Below are 16,856 nucleotides of genomic sequence, written 5' to 3'. Positions count from 1 at the left end.
GGAACTAGATCCTGCTTGCTCCAACTAAAGATCCCATGTGCTGAAACAAAGATCAAAGATCCTGAGTGTTGCAGCCAAATATTTTAAAAATTATAATAAAAACATTATTATGAGTAGGGCTCCAAGGGCTTCACCAAACTGTCAAAGAGGTGCATGGAAGCAAAAATACTAAAAACCCCTGCTTGGTAGAAATATACATTGCCCTTACTCTAAAGGGATGCTTGACTTTGGGTGTTGAGTCACCTCTCTGATATGAGTCCATCACTTCCACCTCTTGGTGGCCCCAAAGGTGATGGGGTGGGAGCCTGGGGACACGTGAGCCCAAAATAAAAAACTGCATCAAATGCATTCAGAGCGCTGGAAGAAGGAATGTCCCAGGGGTACAGAATCAATCAGTTGCAGGCCTACTTCAACAGGTGAGCCAGGAGCTGGACATATGTTCACACCCTCTTGAGAAAAGTGGCCTAAAGAGATCTCTCCCATGATACTGGTCATCCTAGTCACAGCCAGATGGACAAAGAAGAGATCTTATTTGTGTCTGGGTATTGGCCTGGGAAATGGCCAGGCAGGACAGCTGGTCAAAGAGGTACTTTCAAATTGGATGGCAAAAAACTGACCTAATTAGATCCAGCCTCTTGGGAAGTTTGAACTTGAACATGTAGAAAGAATCAGCTGTTGGGGAGCCCATTAGTGACAGACACAGAGGAAAAAAGGTGAAGGGTAAGGGAGAGTCAAGAGCAGGAACTTGCCAAGTTAGGGCTTCCTTCCACCCCACTCCCAGAGGACGTCCAGCCCTGCACCTCTGTCACTTCCTGGAGAACCGCTTCCTACCATGTGGAAGAGCCCACCTAACCTGTGCCCCCAGAGCTCCGGAACTGTGGAGGGCCAGGCCTCCCCAGCATGTCATAGCAGAGCATGACACCTGACATGCCATAGATCCAAAACAAGGAAGTTGGGGGTATTTTCCTCAGTCTCTGTAGTCTAGTCTCACCTCTTCCTGGCCCATGAATAGGCCCTCACCCCTTGTGCCCGGTGCTGGGGCCCTGTTAACTTCTATGTCCTTGCAGGTCCCTTTCCAAGGACTCCCTATCTGCTTGACTGCTTGCAAAGCAGCCAGAGCCAGTATTGCCTCTAGCAGGGAGGACAGGGCAGAGGGCAAGCCAGTAGAAGTGGGGAGGGAGGGACAGAGAGATGCTGAGGGAGGCAGCAGGGTTGACCCTGTGGCTTGGTTTCCTTCGTTCCCCTTGTCCGGACTGCTCCTCTTCCTCAGGCTTCTGTGACACACCCCTCCCTCTTTCTAATTCCTCCTGGATCAAACAGTCCACTCTCTTTGCCTGAAACAGATTTAGATTCAACTATATCCATACTGCCTTTAATCCTAACAATGTTTTAGTTGATGAGGCTCAGAGAGAGGTCTGATGCTGGTTGTCATAAGTGAGGAGTCCACGCTCCTTAGCATGTTCTATAAACACCTTGCACGTGACCAACTCTCCAGGCTCAAAGCTCCCTGCCACGGCACCCTTGCCAAGCTGATATGCTCACATTCCCCAAAACATGCCCTCTCATTTCCAAGTCTTTGCTCCTGATGTTCGCCTTGGCTAGAATACCCTTAACATGACCTAGTGAATTCTGAGGCAACTTTAAAGACTCAAGGTGGGGCTTCCCTGGTGGTCCAGTAGTTAAGAATCCACTTGCCAATGCAGGGGACCTGGGTTCGGTTCCTAGTCCCAGAAGTTCCCACGTGCCTCAGAGCAACCACACTGGCGTGCCACAACTACTAAGCCTGCATTCTAGAGCCTGGGGGCTGCAACTACTAGAGCTCACATGCCTGGAGCCTATGCTGAGCAACGAGAAAGCCCGCAGGCAGCAACAAAGACCCAGGACAGCAAAAACCAAACAAATCTTTTAAAAAAAAAAGACTCAAGGGATCTTCCCTGGTGGTCCAGTGGATAAGATTCCAAGTTCCCAATGCAGGGATCCCAGGTTTGATCCTGGATCAGGGAACTGTCAATAGATTCCACATGCCACAACTAAAGATCCTGCATGCCACAACTAAGACCCAGCACTGCCAAATAAATAAGTAAAAATTAAAAAAAAAAAAAGGCTCAAAGTGTGCTCCACTGTTCTTTGTAAATTTCTGGTTGGGTAAGGGCTGGGTCCTAGATAGCCTTTGTATATCCAGCCCTTTGCTTAAGGCCTGGTAAGATGAGGGAATCAAAGAATATGTACCCCTTGGCCTCAGTGTTACAAAATTATTAGGGTCCAGAAGTATGATGCATGGCACTTGGAACCTAGTGGGTGGGATGGCCTCAGGATGAGAATACTCTAGCTCAGTTTTTGGGTGGCAAGTAGATGACATCTAGAGCCCCTGAGGGTATGGGTGGTCCCCTGGGTCCCAAAATTCACCCTCTTGGGTTTATTCAATCACTCAACAATACATGTCTGTTATGCTCTAAACACTCTGCCAGGTGCTGGGGCTCAAAGGTGAATGAAGCAATTAGCTGGGAGGCTACACCTGAGCTGAAATTTTAGGAACACTCCAAAAATCTATAAAAGAAAAACAACAGTTTATTCCGTGCTTCCGTCCAGGTGTGTCTGTGTATGAGGGGTGGGGACCGCCTCCTCCCCACACCTCCATCCCTTCGCCTCACCTCAGCTCCCAAGGGAAGATATGAGAGGATTAGATATATAATCCCCAGGTTGGGTCTTGCTTTCAGGAAGGCGTGAGGCCTGAATCCTAACCCGGTCCCCCAACACCTGGCCCCATTGTTTCCCTAATTCCCTGCATCCGGGAATTAGCGATCTGGTTGGCAGTCCGTTCCCTGTCAAGAGGCCCCGAGAGTGATATGGGGAGACCCTGAAACTATCCCCCCTCTACATACCTCAGGAGACCCCACAAAGACGTCGGTCCTTTGGATGAGTAATGGCCCCTAAGGAGGTTCTCAAGCGACATTCTTAGAAAGCGCGACCCCTTTAAAACGAGGAGGCCGATGGGCGCGGGCTAGTGACCAAGTGGGCGTCACAAGTCCTAAACCGAGGTCTTAGCTCCTAGCGGACCCCGCGGTCCCGCCCCGCGCCCTCCCCAGAGCTTGGCTTCCGGGAGCAGCTCCGCTGGGGCAACGCCCCCAAGGCGCGGGCGCCAATTGGCCAGCGCGACCGCGGGGCGGGGCCAAATCTTAAAGAGTCGGAAGCCAAGGGCGACCTAGAGGTGGCTACGGCTGCAAAGAAACGCAGGGAAGTGATGGCACGTGGCCCCATGTGAGTTTCTTTTAAATCTCTAATGCCTATACTCTAGTCTCAGGCCCATGGAGCCCACGCGAGACTATCCACTGTTCGGGGGCGCCTTCTCCGCCACTCTCCCTCCGGGGGCCATTGACGTAAGGTGAGACGGCCCAGGCACCAAAGGAATTTGACCAGGTGGGTTGCGGGAAGAAACCGGGGTCAACAAGGGTCTACCTCGCCTCTCTCCAGCGACCTCCGACCGGTCCCGGACCATCAAGAAGTTTTCTGCCATCGCGTGACAGACCAGAGCCTGATAGTCGAACTTCTGGAGCTGCAGGCCCACGTGCAGGGCGAGGAGGCTGCCCGGTGAGGGAGGCGGGCCCGCGGCTGGCCAATGGGAGGGCCGGAGCCGAAGGAGTGGGCGGGGCCTGTGGCTGGACGGTTAATCAGGGCAATGAGAACTCCAAGGGCAACATGTTATCACTGGAAGCGAGAGCAGCTTAGGATTTAACAGATACTTGAAAGGGGCAGTAACAAATGCCCCTCCCTGACCCTGCTCCCTCAACCCCAGGTATCACTTTGAAGATGTTGGCGGGGTGCAAGAGGCTAGGGCTGTGCAAGTGGAGACTGTGCAGCCCCTCGTTTTGGAGAACCTGGCCCTGAGGGGCTGCTGTCAAGAAGCCTGGATCCTCTCTGGCCAACAGCAGGTAGCTAAAGAAAATCAGCAGGTGAGGGTCAGAGAAGTGTGAGACGTCCTGGAGGGGTTAAGGGGGTGGCACTGGGGAATCAGGTAAGCATCCGGACTCTGATCCCTTTAGGTAGCCAAGTATGTGACACTGCATCAGGCTTTGCTGCGGCTGCCCCAGTACCAGACTGATCTCCTTCTCACCTTCAATCAGCCCCCGTAAGGATAGAAAGAGCACGTGGATAATGATTGGGTCCCCAGGGGAATTAGGCTTGGAGGGGCAGAGTAGGGAGACTGGCTGGTGGGGCCTCCAAGGAAGTGGGAGTGGGCCACGAGTTTGGGGTCACAGATAACCAGGTCTTCTGGGGAAATGGGAGCTTCAAGGCCTAGATGATGTTCTCTATCTGTTCCCCACCCCCAAGCCCTGAGAATAGGTCATCTCTTGGCCCGGAAAATCTGTCAATTCCTCCCTGGAGCCTGGGCGACTTTGAACAGCTTGTGACCAGTCTGACCCTTCACGATCCCAACATCTTTGGTCCCCAGTAAGGATGCTGAAATGCTGCATAATGCTTCTGAAGACCTGGGGCTTCTGTTCTGCAAGGGGAACAAAGGGTTGGATACATTCCCCAATTCCTTTCCAGTGCATAAACACAAGACACCTCCTCTCTGCAGAAATAAACTTGCTTTATAACCAATATAATCTCTGTGCCTTTGAAATCTAACAGAACACCTGGGTCCCCCCAATTCCCTTTGGTCTTGGACGGGTGAAGTTAAAGTTATACATGGGATCAGAAGGGACCCAAGGCCGGCAGTGGAGAAAGGGAGGAAACACACTTTGGAGTGACAGGTTCAGCCCTGAGACAGCGGTGTGAAATGTGAAGGAGTACAGGCAGGGAAGGTTTAAAGCAACACCCAAGAAAGGGAGGGAAACTATCCCTTGTAGTGATTCAATCCTGAGAAATCAGATGGGGAGTGGTGTTGGCGGTCCCCCTCGGATGGATGAAAGGTCATCTGGTCAGAAGTCTCCCGGTAATAAAAAATGGAGTCGGAAGAGTCCAAGGAGTGCTGATTTGCTGGAGTGGGGAAGAGCGGCTGTCGTTATTTGGTGTACGTGTAGTAGACCATGCGCAGCTGGTCCCAGAAGAAGAGGGAAAGGATGGTGTGAGGGCCAAGGCGGAAGTAGGAGGCACCTATTCCCTTATACATGCCAAAAATGCCCTCTGTCCGAGCCGTCTGCAGCAGAGCATCCAGTAACCCCCTGTACATGAGGCCCTGAGAGGTGGGAGAGGAAAAGCAGAGAGAAGGAGTTTGTCAGAACCCACCAGGAGCCTCACCTCAGTAGGCTGCATTTTAGGGTTCCTACCTCCACCCACAATCTGCTTTCTCCCATCCCCCAGCTTTCCCTGCCTGCCCACACCCCAGGGCACTCCCTTACCTTGCCCTGAGCATCTGTGGGCTGGTTGTACAGCCTGGTGCTGACCACGTCAAAGGGTGTCATGGCCAGGACCACCGCAATGCCACTCACCATGGCGGCCGCCAGAGCCACCTTCCAGCTCTGGGGTGGAAATATCTAATGGGGGAGGGAGGGAGAACTCTGTCAGCCAATCGTTCAACCCCACAGAAAGGCCAGGCCCTGCACTGGGGATACAGGAGAGAGCCGGTAACTCAGGGAGCTTCCACTCCACCGGTGATAACACTGAAGGAGCAAGAGTGCAAGGCACTGAGGACTCAGGCACACCTGGGTGGAAGGCACAAGAGAACTGTGGGAAGGTTAGAAAGAGACAGTGACCCCCCAAGACTACCTGCTACCCCCTCACATTGAACGTTGGCACTGTCCCACTTCAAACTGAGCCCGCTTCAGCTTGCCCCCCGCTCCCCAGCCCACATTCCCAGGGTGGCCCCACCCCTTCCCCAGGCAGTACCTCCCACTGGGTCATGAGGTCCTTGGTGGAGGAGAAGGTGCACAGCTGGGTGGAGGAACCGACGATAACTCGCGGCAGGCCGCCCAGGGCCCCACGCCACAACCCCACCAGACCATGTTTCTGGCCAATCTTGGTTAGTGCCTGAAACATGCCCTGGTGGGGGCCGGGGGAAAGACCATGGGGGCAGGGTTCAGTCACCCAAGCATCAGGGGCTGCTACCTCCTAACAGTGACAAGGATGGGTCCATCACAGGCACCCCAATGTCTAGACAACCAGTTCTATGTAGGCTTCGAGCATGAATGTGGCCCTCAGTTATCGACGAACCTATCCTTCTCTCCCTCACCACCCCAGAACAGGACAGGGTGTATGCAAGTGAGGACATTAGCAGGTCAGGAGGATGGGGCAGGAGAAACAGGTGCAGAAGACTAGAGGAACTGGGAACATATGGGAAAGAGGGTTTGGGTGGATTCCAGGGGTGGAGTAGGGCTGAACTGATGGGCGGAGCAGATCTGTGGCTGGGTTGGAGCTGCTGGGTACAGGCAGAAAGCTGGGGGAAGAAGGGAGAGAATGGGCAGGGACTCAAGCCAGGGGTTGGAAAACCCTCACCTGATGATTATACTGGTGCCCCACAGCGATTTCTGTGGCTGCCTGTGCTTGTAGGTGTGTCTTCACCTGGGGAAGACAGAGTATTACAGCCTATGGCTCAGAGGTCAGCCTCCCACCTCAGAAACCCAAATGCCTGACCCCCTCACACTTTCTCTAGGGTGTTCAGCAATCAATATCCTTCTAATCTGATAATTATTGTTGTTCCTACTTAACAAATTGGTCATGAGACTGTGTTCCTTGGCTCCAATCCCAGGGGATGGATCTCCTAGCACTGTGAGGCACCCCACCCCCTCTACATCCTCCCTCCCTTGGGGTAGGGGTGGGGGGTGGAAAATGGCAACATTTCCTAAGAATGTTCACATTAGGCGAGACCTGGTGTCCAGCCTCTCATGCCACCTCCTATTCTCAGACTGGCAGACAGAATCTTCAGCTACTACCATGACCAGGCTCCAACATCAGACTCTGGGGCAGGTTGTGAGGGGTCCTCTGCAAAACTTGCTCTCTGGCCTCCAGCTGGCTTTGGAGAGATCACTGTCCCTGAATCTCATAACCTGGGAGGGAAACCAGATTACCTTTCCTTCTACAGACCTCACTGCCTCACAGTGTCTTTACAGAAAGAGAGCTAAGCAGGGCCTTGTTCTTATTTAGTCACTCAGTAGTGTCTGATTCTTTTGCAACCCCATGGACTATAGCCCGCCAGGCTTCTCTGTCCATGGGATTTCCCAGGCAAGAATACTGGAGTGGGTCGCCATTTCCTTCACCGGGGGATCTTTCCAACCCACGGGAAGATCAAACTCACATCTCCTGCATTGGAGGTGAATTCTTTACCACCGAGCCACCAAAGAAGCCAAGCAAGGACTGGATTGGTCCTAGCAATAAGCAGCTGTGTGACCTTGAGCTAGTCATTTCCTTTTCTGGGCCTCAGGCTCCTGACCCTTCACCTATACCAGATAACTCAGAGGCAGACTACAGGATGGTAATTCTGTGATGCCCAGGACCTCCCCCAATCCCCAGACCCGCTGAAGTATATTAATCAAACCGCTCATCTTCCCCTACACAAATCCACTTCCAACCTCAGTGAAGGCCCAGGCACCCACCCTGCACCAAGGATCTTCCTGGAAGGCCCCAGGCAAGACCCTTCTTCTCACCATGTAAATGGGGCTCCCCAAGTAGGCTCCCATGACCCCAGCCAAGGCCCCAGCTGCGGCGCTGCGAACAGGGTTGAGCGTGCCTTCAGCCGTATGCAGGTAGCCCCCAGCTTCTGCCAGCCCGTAGGTGCCCAGCCGGATGCCGTTCATCAGAAACTGGTATAAGAGGGCAGGGGCCAGGCCCCTCTGCAGGGCTGCCAAGCCGTCCACCTTGCCGATGGTGATGAAGGCATGGAAGACGTTTCGGTAGTGCCGTTGGTAGGTGCCGGGGGCCCGCAGTTCTCCCTGCAGCTGCATCCTGGTCTTCACCACCTCCAGGGGATTGGTGAACAAACAGGCCCCGCAGGCTGCCAGGCCGCTCATCAAGAAGTCCATGGCGGGACAGCAGTAGCAGGAACTGGCCCAGGGGTAAGAAAGTTAAAATTAACTTCAGAATTGAGGTCAGAATATCCTGGGGAGAGCCTCAGTTCCAGCGGTCCAGGCTGCAGGGAGGTAGAAATTTAGAGGTCTGGAATCTATAGAGTGTCAGGGTCAGATGTCAAGAGGTCAAGGGTTAGCTGGAATTTGGGAGTCAGAAGATGGTAGAGAGAAATATGAGTTTAGGAGAGTCTGGCGAGAAGGCTATGACAGGGACTTGTTAATTAAGGGATTTGAGGTCAAGGAGGGACAGAAGTCAAGAGGACAGCAAGTGGGATGCTTACTTAGGATGGCCAGACACGGGGGCCGGGAGTAGGGGAAAGAAAAGCGGAGTTGGGAGACGCGTGCGGGGGAGGAAGGGAAAAGAAAATCAGCAGATGAAGGAAGGAGAGGACCAGGAGAAGATCTGGTAGCGTCCCCGGGACAGCAGCGAGGTCTGAATCGGGGAAGGAAGTCAAGACTCGAGGAGCGCCCCCAGGCATCTGCCGGAGCCCTCAGCAGCTTCACCCCGGGTAGCCTACAGAAGCCTGGCCACCGCACTCGCATCACTGGAGAGCAGCGCCCAATGAGGAGCCTTGGAGAGGCGTAGCCGAGAGCCGCAGCCAATCAACGCCGAGCCGGCTCGACGGCCAATGGGAGGTGCTCCAGGCGACCCGGCCCCCGGAATCTGCAGAGAAGCGGTTGGAGTTAACTCTCCACACCCCGGCACCGGTACCTGGGCTGTCGACTCGGAGTGCTGGGAGGGGTCCCCCAGGAGCAGATTTTTTTGTTTTTGTTTTTTTTAATCACTGGTAGGGAGGAGGAGAGGTTGGACCCTGGGTCACTGGACAGGCGCAGAAGCCGAGTGCGGAGACAGCAGTTCATCGGCCTGTTTGGGGCTGCTCCTTTTGCGAACCTAGGGCTCCCCTTCTTCTTCTATTCCGGGTCGTCGCCGGGTGGGGTTGCCAAACTGTATATCCACTCCTCGGATCGACGTCAGGAGAACTCGCCCCTGGACTGAACAGATATCCTTAGACTGAGTAAAATGTTTGCATAATAGGTTCCAGGGCGGGGATGTGGTGCCTGCGGGTGCAGAGGAAGGGGTCCTGAAGGATCGCAGGGAACAGTCACATCCTTACACTCTTTTGATCCTCACAGCAACCCAGAGGAGAAGGACAGGCAGGCTGAGTAGGGTGGGATTTTGATCCCTGAGCCTAGGTTATACAAGGCCAGCAAGTGGTGGAAAAGGTCTTGAGACTCTGGACTCCTGTCCTTGTTCATGAGCCTGGTAATGGTTAATTATGCAAGGACTTCTGAGAAAAGAGGGGCAAGGCTTTGGAGAAAGATAGCAGGAGAACAAGGGATGTCTTCTGGGGTGGGAGAAGGAGTTAGGGGGCACAACTGACCTAGAGAATCTTTTGAGGTCAGTTTGGGTCTTCCTGCTTACCAGCTGGATGGCCTTAGGCAAGTCACTTAACATCTCAGAGCTTTCTTTGTAAAATGGGAATGATAATTATGTGTTTCGTATGCCTGAGTGAAAGTGTTTGATTTTCTCTATATGCTCAATTAGTCTCCTTGTGCCCTTGCATATCCTGTTCCCACGGCACCCTTATCCTGCTGCTGCTGCTACTGCTAACCCTTATCCTGGTAACCTCCAAGTCACTCTTCAACTTGAGCTTCATCTCTCCTGATACTTGAAGCTTTTTAGCCACTTCCATCCTGCTTTGTTGCTCAAGTAAGTGAGAAACCTTTGTTTCTGATTTGATTAGCAATTGTTTACTCTGATTCCTCCACTACAATGGGAGTTCTTGAACACTCCCAGGGCTGGGGAGCTGAGTCTGAGTCTTTTCTCACCAGTTTACTGCTAAATCACAGATTTTGAATCAGGTAGGAGGTGTGGAGCAGATAATGGGGGTTCTCAAGAGAGGGTCTGAAAAGGGTCCCCTGAAAATGTCCAAGGAATGCTCCACAAATGCCTCCCCCTGCTGGCTGGGATTATCACCTGAAAAACTGGATTCGTCTCAGTGAGTGTCGAGTCAAAAGATACAACCAAGCTAAAGTGTGAGAGAAGGAAGACTTGTAAGTAAGGAGAATACCGGCAATATTTCCCAAAGCAGTGTTTCCTGAACAGCAAAATTAGGAAAATTTGAAGCTAACAGTATGTGCATATTCACGAAGAGGTTTGGCTGGGGTTTGCTTATACATGACGGGGCTTGAACAGAAGAGAATCCTGCACAGAATAGGGGCAAAAGTCCAAGCTTTCATTGAAATCACAAACGACAGAAGAAGGTTAACATCATCATTCCTTAGGTTCCCACCTGTCCGCAGGTTTTAGCCAGAAATTACCATTCCCCACCTGTGTGTGGGGGCCTTTGTTCCCCTAGAACAACTCAAAGATCAGATTGTTATGTATATCCCTTGAGGAGGACCTCAGTTCAATTCACTTCAGTCGATCAGCTCAGTCGTGTCCAACTCTTTGCGGCCCCATGGACTGCAGCACACCAGGCTTCCCTGTCCATCACCAACTCCCAGAGCTTGCTCAAACTCATGTCCATCGAGTCAGTGATGCCATCCAACCATCTCATCCTCTGTTGTCCCCTTTTCCTCCTGCTTTCTATCTTTCCCAGCATCAGGGTCTTTTCCAATGAGTCAGTTCTTTGCATCAGGTGGCCAAAGTATTGGAGCTTCAGCTTCAGCATCAGTCCTTCCAATGAATATTCAGGACTGATTTCCTTTAGAATTGACTGATTTGACCTCCTTGTGGTCCAAGGGGTCTCAAAAGTCTTTTCTAACACCACAGTTCAAAAGAGGAGGACCCAGGACTCTTGTTTTGTCACTGAACTGTTGCTTCTAAATGCTTTTACTCTGTTCATGCATTCTTTTGTTCCTCTATGATTTTAATTACTGAGATCTGTTCTAGGGTAAACATTATAGCCAGGCTTGGTTCACAAAATGGCTTCTCTTGTCAAGAAAGCCATGTGGGATTCTCTCTCTCCGGGACCCCTACCCTATTTGCTTGTAGGATGAGAGCTCATCATTGTTTTAGTTTTTGAGTTTATACCAGTGGTTCTCAAAGTACAGTCGTTGGAACAACAGCAGCAGCACCTGGGGACTTCATGTGTGTGTGTGATGTCGTGTCCAACTCTTCGTGACTCCACGGACTATATGTAGCCCACCAGGTTCCTCTGTCCATGGGATTCTCCAGGCAAGAATACTGGAGTGGGTTACCATTTCCTCCTCTAGGGGATCTTTCTGGCCCAGGAATGGAACCCGCATGTCCTGTGTTTCCTTCAGGCGGGTTCTTTACCCCTGAGCCACCAGGGAAGCCCCGGGGGACTTCATAGCAATGCAGATTCTCTAGTCCCACACTAGATCTCTGGTGCTGAAGATGGGGCCTGATGAGACGCTTAACAAACCCACTAAGATATTTTGATATGTGCTAAAGTTTTAGAATTACTGGCTGAAGCCTTTCATTTGTAATATCCAGACATCCTACAGATAAACAACTTTTAAAGTGTTATTATTTTTAAAACAATCTTAATTTTTAGAACAGTTTTAGATTTATAGAAAAATTATAAAGACACTATGAGACTTCCCACATCCAATTTCCTTCATTCAGTTCAGTTCAGTCGCTCAGTCATGTCCGACTTTTTGTGACCCCATGGACTGCAGCACGTCAGGCTCCCTGTCCATAACCAACTCCCTGAATTTACTCAAACTCATATCCATCGAGTCAGTGGTGCCAACCAACCATCTCATGCTCTGTTGTCCCCTTCTCCTCCTGCCTTCAGTCTTTCCCAGCATCAGGCTCTTTTCAAATGAGTCAGTTCTTCATATCAGGTAGCCAAAGTATTGGAGTTTCAACTTCAGCATCAGTCCTTCCCATGAATATTCAGGACTGATTTCCTTTAGGATGGACTGGTTGGATCTCCTTGCTGTCCAAGGGACTCTCAAGAGTCTTCTCCAACACCCCAGTTCAAAAGCATCAGCTCTTTGGCGCTCAGCTTTCTTCACAGTCCAACTCTCACATCCATACATGACTACTGAAAAAACCATTTCCTTCATTATTAATATCTTACATTAATATTGATGGGAATAGAATAGGGTAGTTACACAGGTAGTTGTAGACATCCCAGTAGGGGACTATAGACAGAGAAGGAAACCTAGAAAACTTTGGGAGACCACTGTAAGTTAATGATCACTCAAGAAAGTTATTGGAACATTGTTCAATGAAGCAGGCTTACTTAACTATAAAACCATAAACAAAACCACAAGGCCATTAGATGGGAGAAAAATGTCACCACCCTTCTACTAAATGCAGTAATCCTAGTTTGACCTCAGAGGGTCAGACACTTTCCTGCCTAATATGAAGGAGGAGCTAGTGATGCATGTCTGCATCTATGTCTTCTTGAAGAAGTCAGTCTTTTCCCCTCCCCCTTTTTCATTATAGAATTGTAGCCCATTCAATCCCCGGGGGCAGAGTTTCCCAGCTGCCCAGAAGCATCTCCCACCATAAATCTACTTGCCTATCACTTTGCTTCTCCCTGAATTTCCTCTGCACTGAGACACAAAGAACCTGAACCTCAGTGAGTCCAGACATCAGGTGAGTGATTCTAATTAAAAGATTGTGGGTTCAAGTCCCAGACTTGGTTTTGGCTGAGTCTGAGTCCCAATCTGAGGTAAATGGTTTCAATATGATATATTGATATTGTTACAACTAATGAACAATTATTAATGCATTATTGACATCCATACTTTTCCAGATTTCTTTCATTTTTCTATGAAGTTTTTTTCTGTTTTAAGATTCCATTCAGGAATTGCATTCACTTGTGCTTTCTTCTCAGGCTCTTCTTGGCTGTCATGGTTTCTCTGACTCTCCTTGTTTTTGATGACCTGGGCAGTTTTGAGAAGTACTGGCTAGGTATTTTGTAGAATGTCCTTCTATTGTTTTTTTTTTTTTTTTCTTTTATCATGACTGGAGTGAGGTTGTGGGTTTCGGGGAGGCAGACCACACAGGCAATAGTCATTCAACACATTATGTCAAAGGTGCTACCGCATACATACTGGCTGTCAAAATGACATCACTGTTGATATTGACCTTGATCACCAGGCTGAAGTAGTGTCTGTCAGGTTTCTCTGTAGAAAATTTATTAGAATTTTCCCCTCCTTTCCACAGTGCATTCTTTGGAAGGAAATCACTACATACAGCCTACATTTAAGGAATGGAGAGTTAGACTCCACTTTCTTGAGGGAGAAAAATCTATATAAATTATTTGGAATTCCACATGGGAGATTTGTTTGCCCCATTTATTTATTTATTCAACTATTTATTTCTATCTATGGAATCATGGATATTTATTTTATACTTTGAGTTATAATCCAATATAATTTATTTTGTTGTTTATAATGTTCTAACTTTGGCCTTTGAGAACTCTTTTACTAGATTTCTATGTTTTCTTTATTTTTTTGGCCACGCTGCCCAGCTTGTGGGATGTTAGTTCCCTGACCAGGGATTGGCTTGAGCCCTCAGCAGTGGGAGTGACAGAATACTAACCACTGGATTGCCAGGGCATTCCTGATTTCTATGTTTTCTTGACATATCCTCATCAAATCTTTTTTAAATCAAACTATTTATTTTGTGAGCTGGATTCGGCTTTGAGATCTTTCCCCCACCAGGGATCAAACCCTGGCCACAGTAGTGGAGGTGCAGAGTCCTAACCACTGGACGGTCAGGGAAGTCCTTATCCGTCCAGTGGTTAAGACTTCACCTTCCAATGCAGAGGGTGCTGCATTGATTCCCGGTTGGAGAACTAAGATCCCAGATGCCTGACAGCCAAAAACATAAAACAGAAACAGTACTGTAACAAATTGAAAAAAGGCTTTAAAAACTTCTTTTACAAATTTTGTTTCTTTACTTTTTGGCAATGTAAGATGCTCCAGGCTCATTTTGTGTATTTTCTGCCCTGGTCCTAGTGTCAGCTATTTGTCCAAGGAGCCCTAGTTTGTGTTATTGAGGAATAGTATTAGAAACTAAAATCTGAGCACTGGCTGTGCTTGATGCCATTACAGTGCCATTACTTCTAGACTCTCAGCGGGAGTGCATGTATTAACTTGTTCTGTAAGCTTTAAGGCTTTTGACAAATGCATTATATCAATAGTATTATACAAAATATTCTCATCACCGCCCCCCTCAACCCCCGCCAAAGAAAATCCTCTGTATTTCACCTGTTCAACCATCCCTGGCAACTACTGGTCTGTTTATGGTCTCTGGAGTTCTGCCTTTTCCAGAATATTATATAGTTGGAATCATAAAGGAATGTAGCCTTTTCAGACTGGCTTCTTTGACTTAACAATATGCATTTAAGTTTCATCAATATCTTTTTAAGCCTTGATAACATTTGACTATTGAATAATATTCCATTTTATGAATGTACCACAGTTTGTTTATCCTTTCATGTGTTGAAGGACATCTTGATTGCTTCCAGTTTTTGGTGATGATGAATAAAGTTGCTATAAATGTTTGTGTGCATTTTTTTTTTTATATATAGACATTTGTTTTCAAATCAGTTGAGTTTATACCTAGGAGTACGATTGCTGAATTGATTGGTAAGACTATGTTTAGCTTTGTAAGAAATTGCCAAACTCTTTTTTTCCCATGTAGGTTATTACAGAGTATTGAGCAGAGTTCCCTGTGCTCTACAGTCGTTCTTGTTGATAACCTATGTTATATACGGTATTGTTAATTTTAGTTGACATTTTGTATATTAGATCCCCAAAACTTATTTATCTTATTGTTTGCAATTTAAACCCTTGTATATATTATATTCTTTAGTGAGGTGTCTATTCAGATCTTTTCCCTGTTTTTAATTGGATTGGTTAACTTTCTGGTTGTTGAGTTTGAGTTATTTGTGTATTTTGGATAACAGTCATTTATCAGATATGTTTTTCGACTATTTATTCCCAGTCTATGACTTGTCTTTTCATTCTCTTAATAGTATCTTTTATAGAGCAGAAGGTTTTAATTATAATAAAGTCTAACATCAATTTTTTTCTTTCATGGATCATGTTTTAGGTGTTGTAACTAAAAACTTACTGCCAAACCTAAGGTGGCCTAGATTATCTCCTACATTTTCTTTTAGAAATTCTGTAGTTTAGGTCTATGATTTACACTCAGGTCTATGATCTTTTTTGAGTGTCAATGAGGTAAGGTCTGTGTCATTTTCACATATGGCTATCAGTTGTTTCAACAACTTTTGTTGGAAACAGTAGCCTATCTCCACTGAACTGTCTTTGCTTCTGTTGTCAAAAATCAGTTGAGGGCTTCTCTGGTGGCTCAGTGGTAAAGAATTCTGCTAATGCCGGAGACATGAGTTCCATTCCAGATCCAGGAACGTCCCACATGCTGCAGAGCAACTGAGCCCACACAGCACCACTGCTGCACCTGAGCTCTGGAGCCTGGGAACCACGACTGCTGAGCCCACGTGCCGCTGCAACTACTCAAGTCTGCACACCTGAGTTGCACAACACAAGAAGCCACTGCAATGAGAAGTTCACCTGTGGCAACTAGAGAGTAGCCCCTGCTCCCTGCAACTAGAGAAAAGCCCAAGTAGCAACGAAGACTCAGCACAGCCAAAAATAAAAAAATAAATTATTTTAAAAATCAGTTAACTCAGGGAAAAAGTCAACATTTTATAACTATAAATGGAATATAACCTATAAAAATTTTTGAATCACTGTTGTACACCCAAAACTAATATGGTAAATCAGCTATACCTCAATTTTTCAGTTTAGTTCAGTTGCACAGTTGTGTCTGACTCTTTTCGACCCCATGGACTACTGCACGCTTGGCTTCCCTGTCCATCACCAACTTCTGGAGCTTGCTCAGACTCATGTCCATTGAGTTGGTGATGCCATCCAACCAACTCATCCTCTGTTGTTCCCTTCTCTTCCTGCCTTCAATCTTTCCTAGCATCAGGGTCTTTTCCAATGAATCAGTTCAAAACACCTCAATTTTTAAAAAGTTGAAAAAAAAATTCAGTCACTATTTGTGTTAGCCCATTTCCGCTGGTCTGTGTGTGTGTTTTTTCACCAGTACCACGCTGTTTTATCATAGACTTTTTTTTTCCCCCTGAGTGTGAATGTCCTGAGACAAATGTGAGAGGAGTGGAGGAGGGGAAGCACAAAGATGGCTCCAGGTATGAGAGAAGGGGTGAAACCTCAGAGAGAGGAGGGTGGATGGTACAGAGGCCTGGAGGACACCCGGCTGTGCCTCTTCTGCTCCTCTGCCTGGGGTGGCCTACATATCAACCGATTCATACCGGCTGCCAGGCCCCACACATGAAGTGCTCAGACTCCACCTGGTGGCAGGTAAAAATCCTCCATTCTCGCCTAGAAGAGAACCTGTAGGGATTCCCAGAGCAGGCCAATGGCTCATCACAGGCAGGCTACCTACCCCTACTAGCCTTCTAGACAGAAAAGAAGCCCCAGGTGTTTTGTACTCCATGAAGGATTCCACTGGTCCTGGCCCTACCAGAGGCTAGTGGAACTCAACACTTCTTTCATCATGAGCTCCTCTCCACTGGAAGGGACTTTTTTTTTTTTAAGCCACACTGCATGGTATGCAGAACATCTCCAACCAGGGATTGAACATGGGTCTCCTGCATTGAAAGTAGGAATCTTAACCACTGGACCACCAGGAAAGTCCTGGAAAGGACTTTTTTTACATAAAGTATGCTTCGGCCCTGCTTGTGTCACATGCTCATGCCTGAACAAGTCTCGGTGGCTAGGGGAGAGGAAACGTGCTGACTGGCTGCTTCTGGTTCATACACTTCCCCAGAATGTACCGTGTGAACCTAGAATGATGAAAGGGTGGGTCCC

General features: G+C 48.4%; 2 protein-coding genes and 1 long non-coding RNA gene across 8 annotated transcripts; 2 read left to right on the top strand and 1 right to left on the bottom strand.

Annotated features, from left to right (window-relative positions):
• The first annotated feature begins 3,169 nt into the window (after positions 1–3,169).
• RANGRF (RAN guanine nucleotide release factor) lies at positions 3,170–4,602 on the top strand. Of its 4 annotated transcripts, none has more exons than XM_086359023.1 (5): positions 3,170–3,382; positions 3,472–3,588; positions 3,794–3,929; positions 4,041–4,126; positions 4,330–4,602. In XM_086359023.1, the coding sequence occupies exons 1-5, from the start codon at positions 3,306–3,308 to the stop codon at positions 4,451–4,453; spliced, it is 540 nt and encodes a 179-aa protein (XP_086215149.1). In that variant the 5' UTR covers positions 3,170–3,305; the 3' UTR covers positions 4,454–4,602. The 4 variants fall into 4 exon arrangements, with proteins under 4 accessions (XP_086215149.1, XP_086215148.1, XP_086215151.1 ...); XM_086359022.1 differs by having other exon boundaries at positions 3,794–3,950; XM_086359025.1 differs by lacking the exon at positions 4,041–4,126.
• Positions 4,573–8,538, bottom strand: SLC25A35 (solute carrier family 25 member 35). Of its 3 annotated transcripts, XM_086359019.1 has the most exons (5): positions 7,584–8,538; positions 6,436–6,501; positions 5,830–5,982; positions 5,343–5,477; positions 4,573–5,179 (listed from the first exon to the last, which is right to left on the bottom strand). In XM_086359019.1, the coding sequence occupies exons 1-5, from the start codon at positions 7,956–7,958 to the stop codon at positions 5,006–5,008; spliced, it is 903 nt and encodes a 300-aa protein (XP_086215145.1). In that variant the 5' UTR covers positions 7,959–8,538; the 3' UTR covers positions 4,573–5,005. The 3 variants fall into 3 exon arrangements, with proteins under 3 accessions (XP_086215145.1, XP_086215146.1, XP_086215147.1); XM_086359020.1 differs by lacking the exon at positions 5,830–5,982; XM_086359021.1 differs by lacking the exon at positions 4,573–5,179 and having other exon boundaries at positions 5,342–5,477; positions 5,725–5,982.
• A 93-nt stretch (positions 8,539–8,631) lies between these two features.
• LOC147352069 (uncharacterized) lies at positions 8,632–15,647 on the top strand. The gene is made up of 2 exons (XR_015147915.1): positions 8,632–9,714; positions 12,430–15,647. It is a non-coding gene; the product is annotated as an uncharacterized LOC147352069 (long non-coding RNA).
• The last annotated feature ends 1,209 nt before the right edge of the window (positions 15,648–16,856 follow it).

The sequence above is a fragment of the Bos grunniens genome, chromosome 19, assembly GCF_055505025.1.
Source record: "Bos grunniens cultivar Pamir isolate PY7600 chromosome 19, Bosgru_T2T1.0, whole genome shotgun sequence".
NCBI classification, from domain to species: Eukaryota; Metazoa; Chordata; class Mammalia; order Artiodactyla; family Bovidae; genus Bos; species Bos grunniens.
This window is presented reverse-complemented; position numbering and strand designations above follow the sequence as displayed.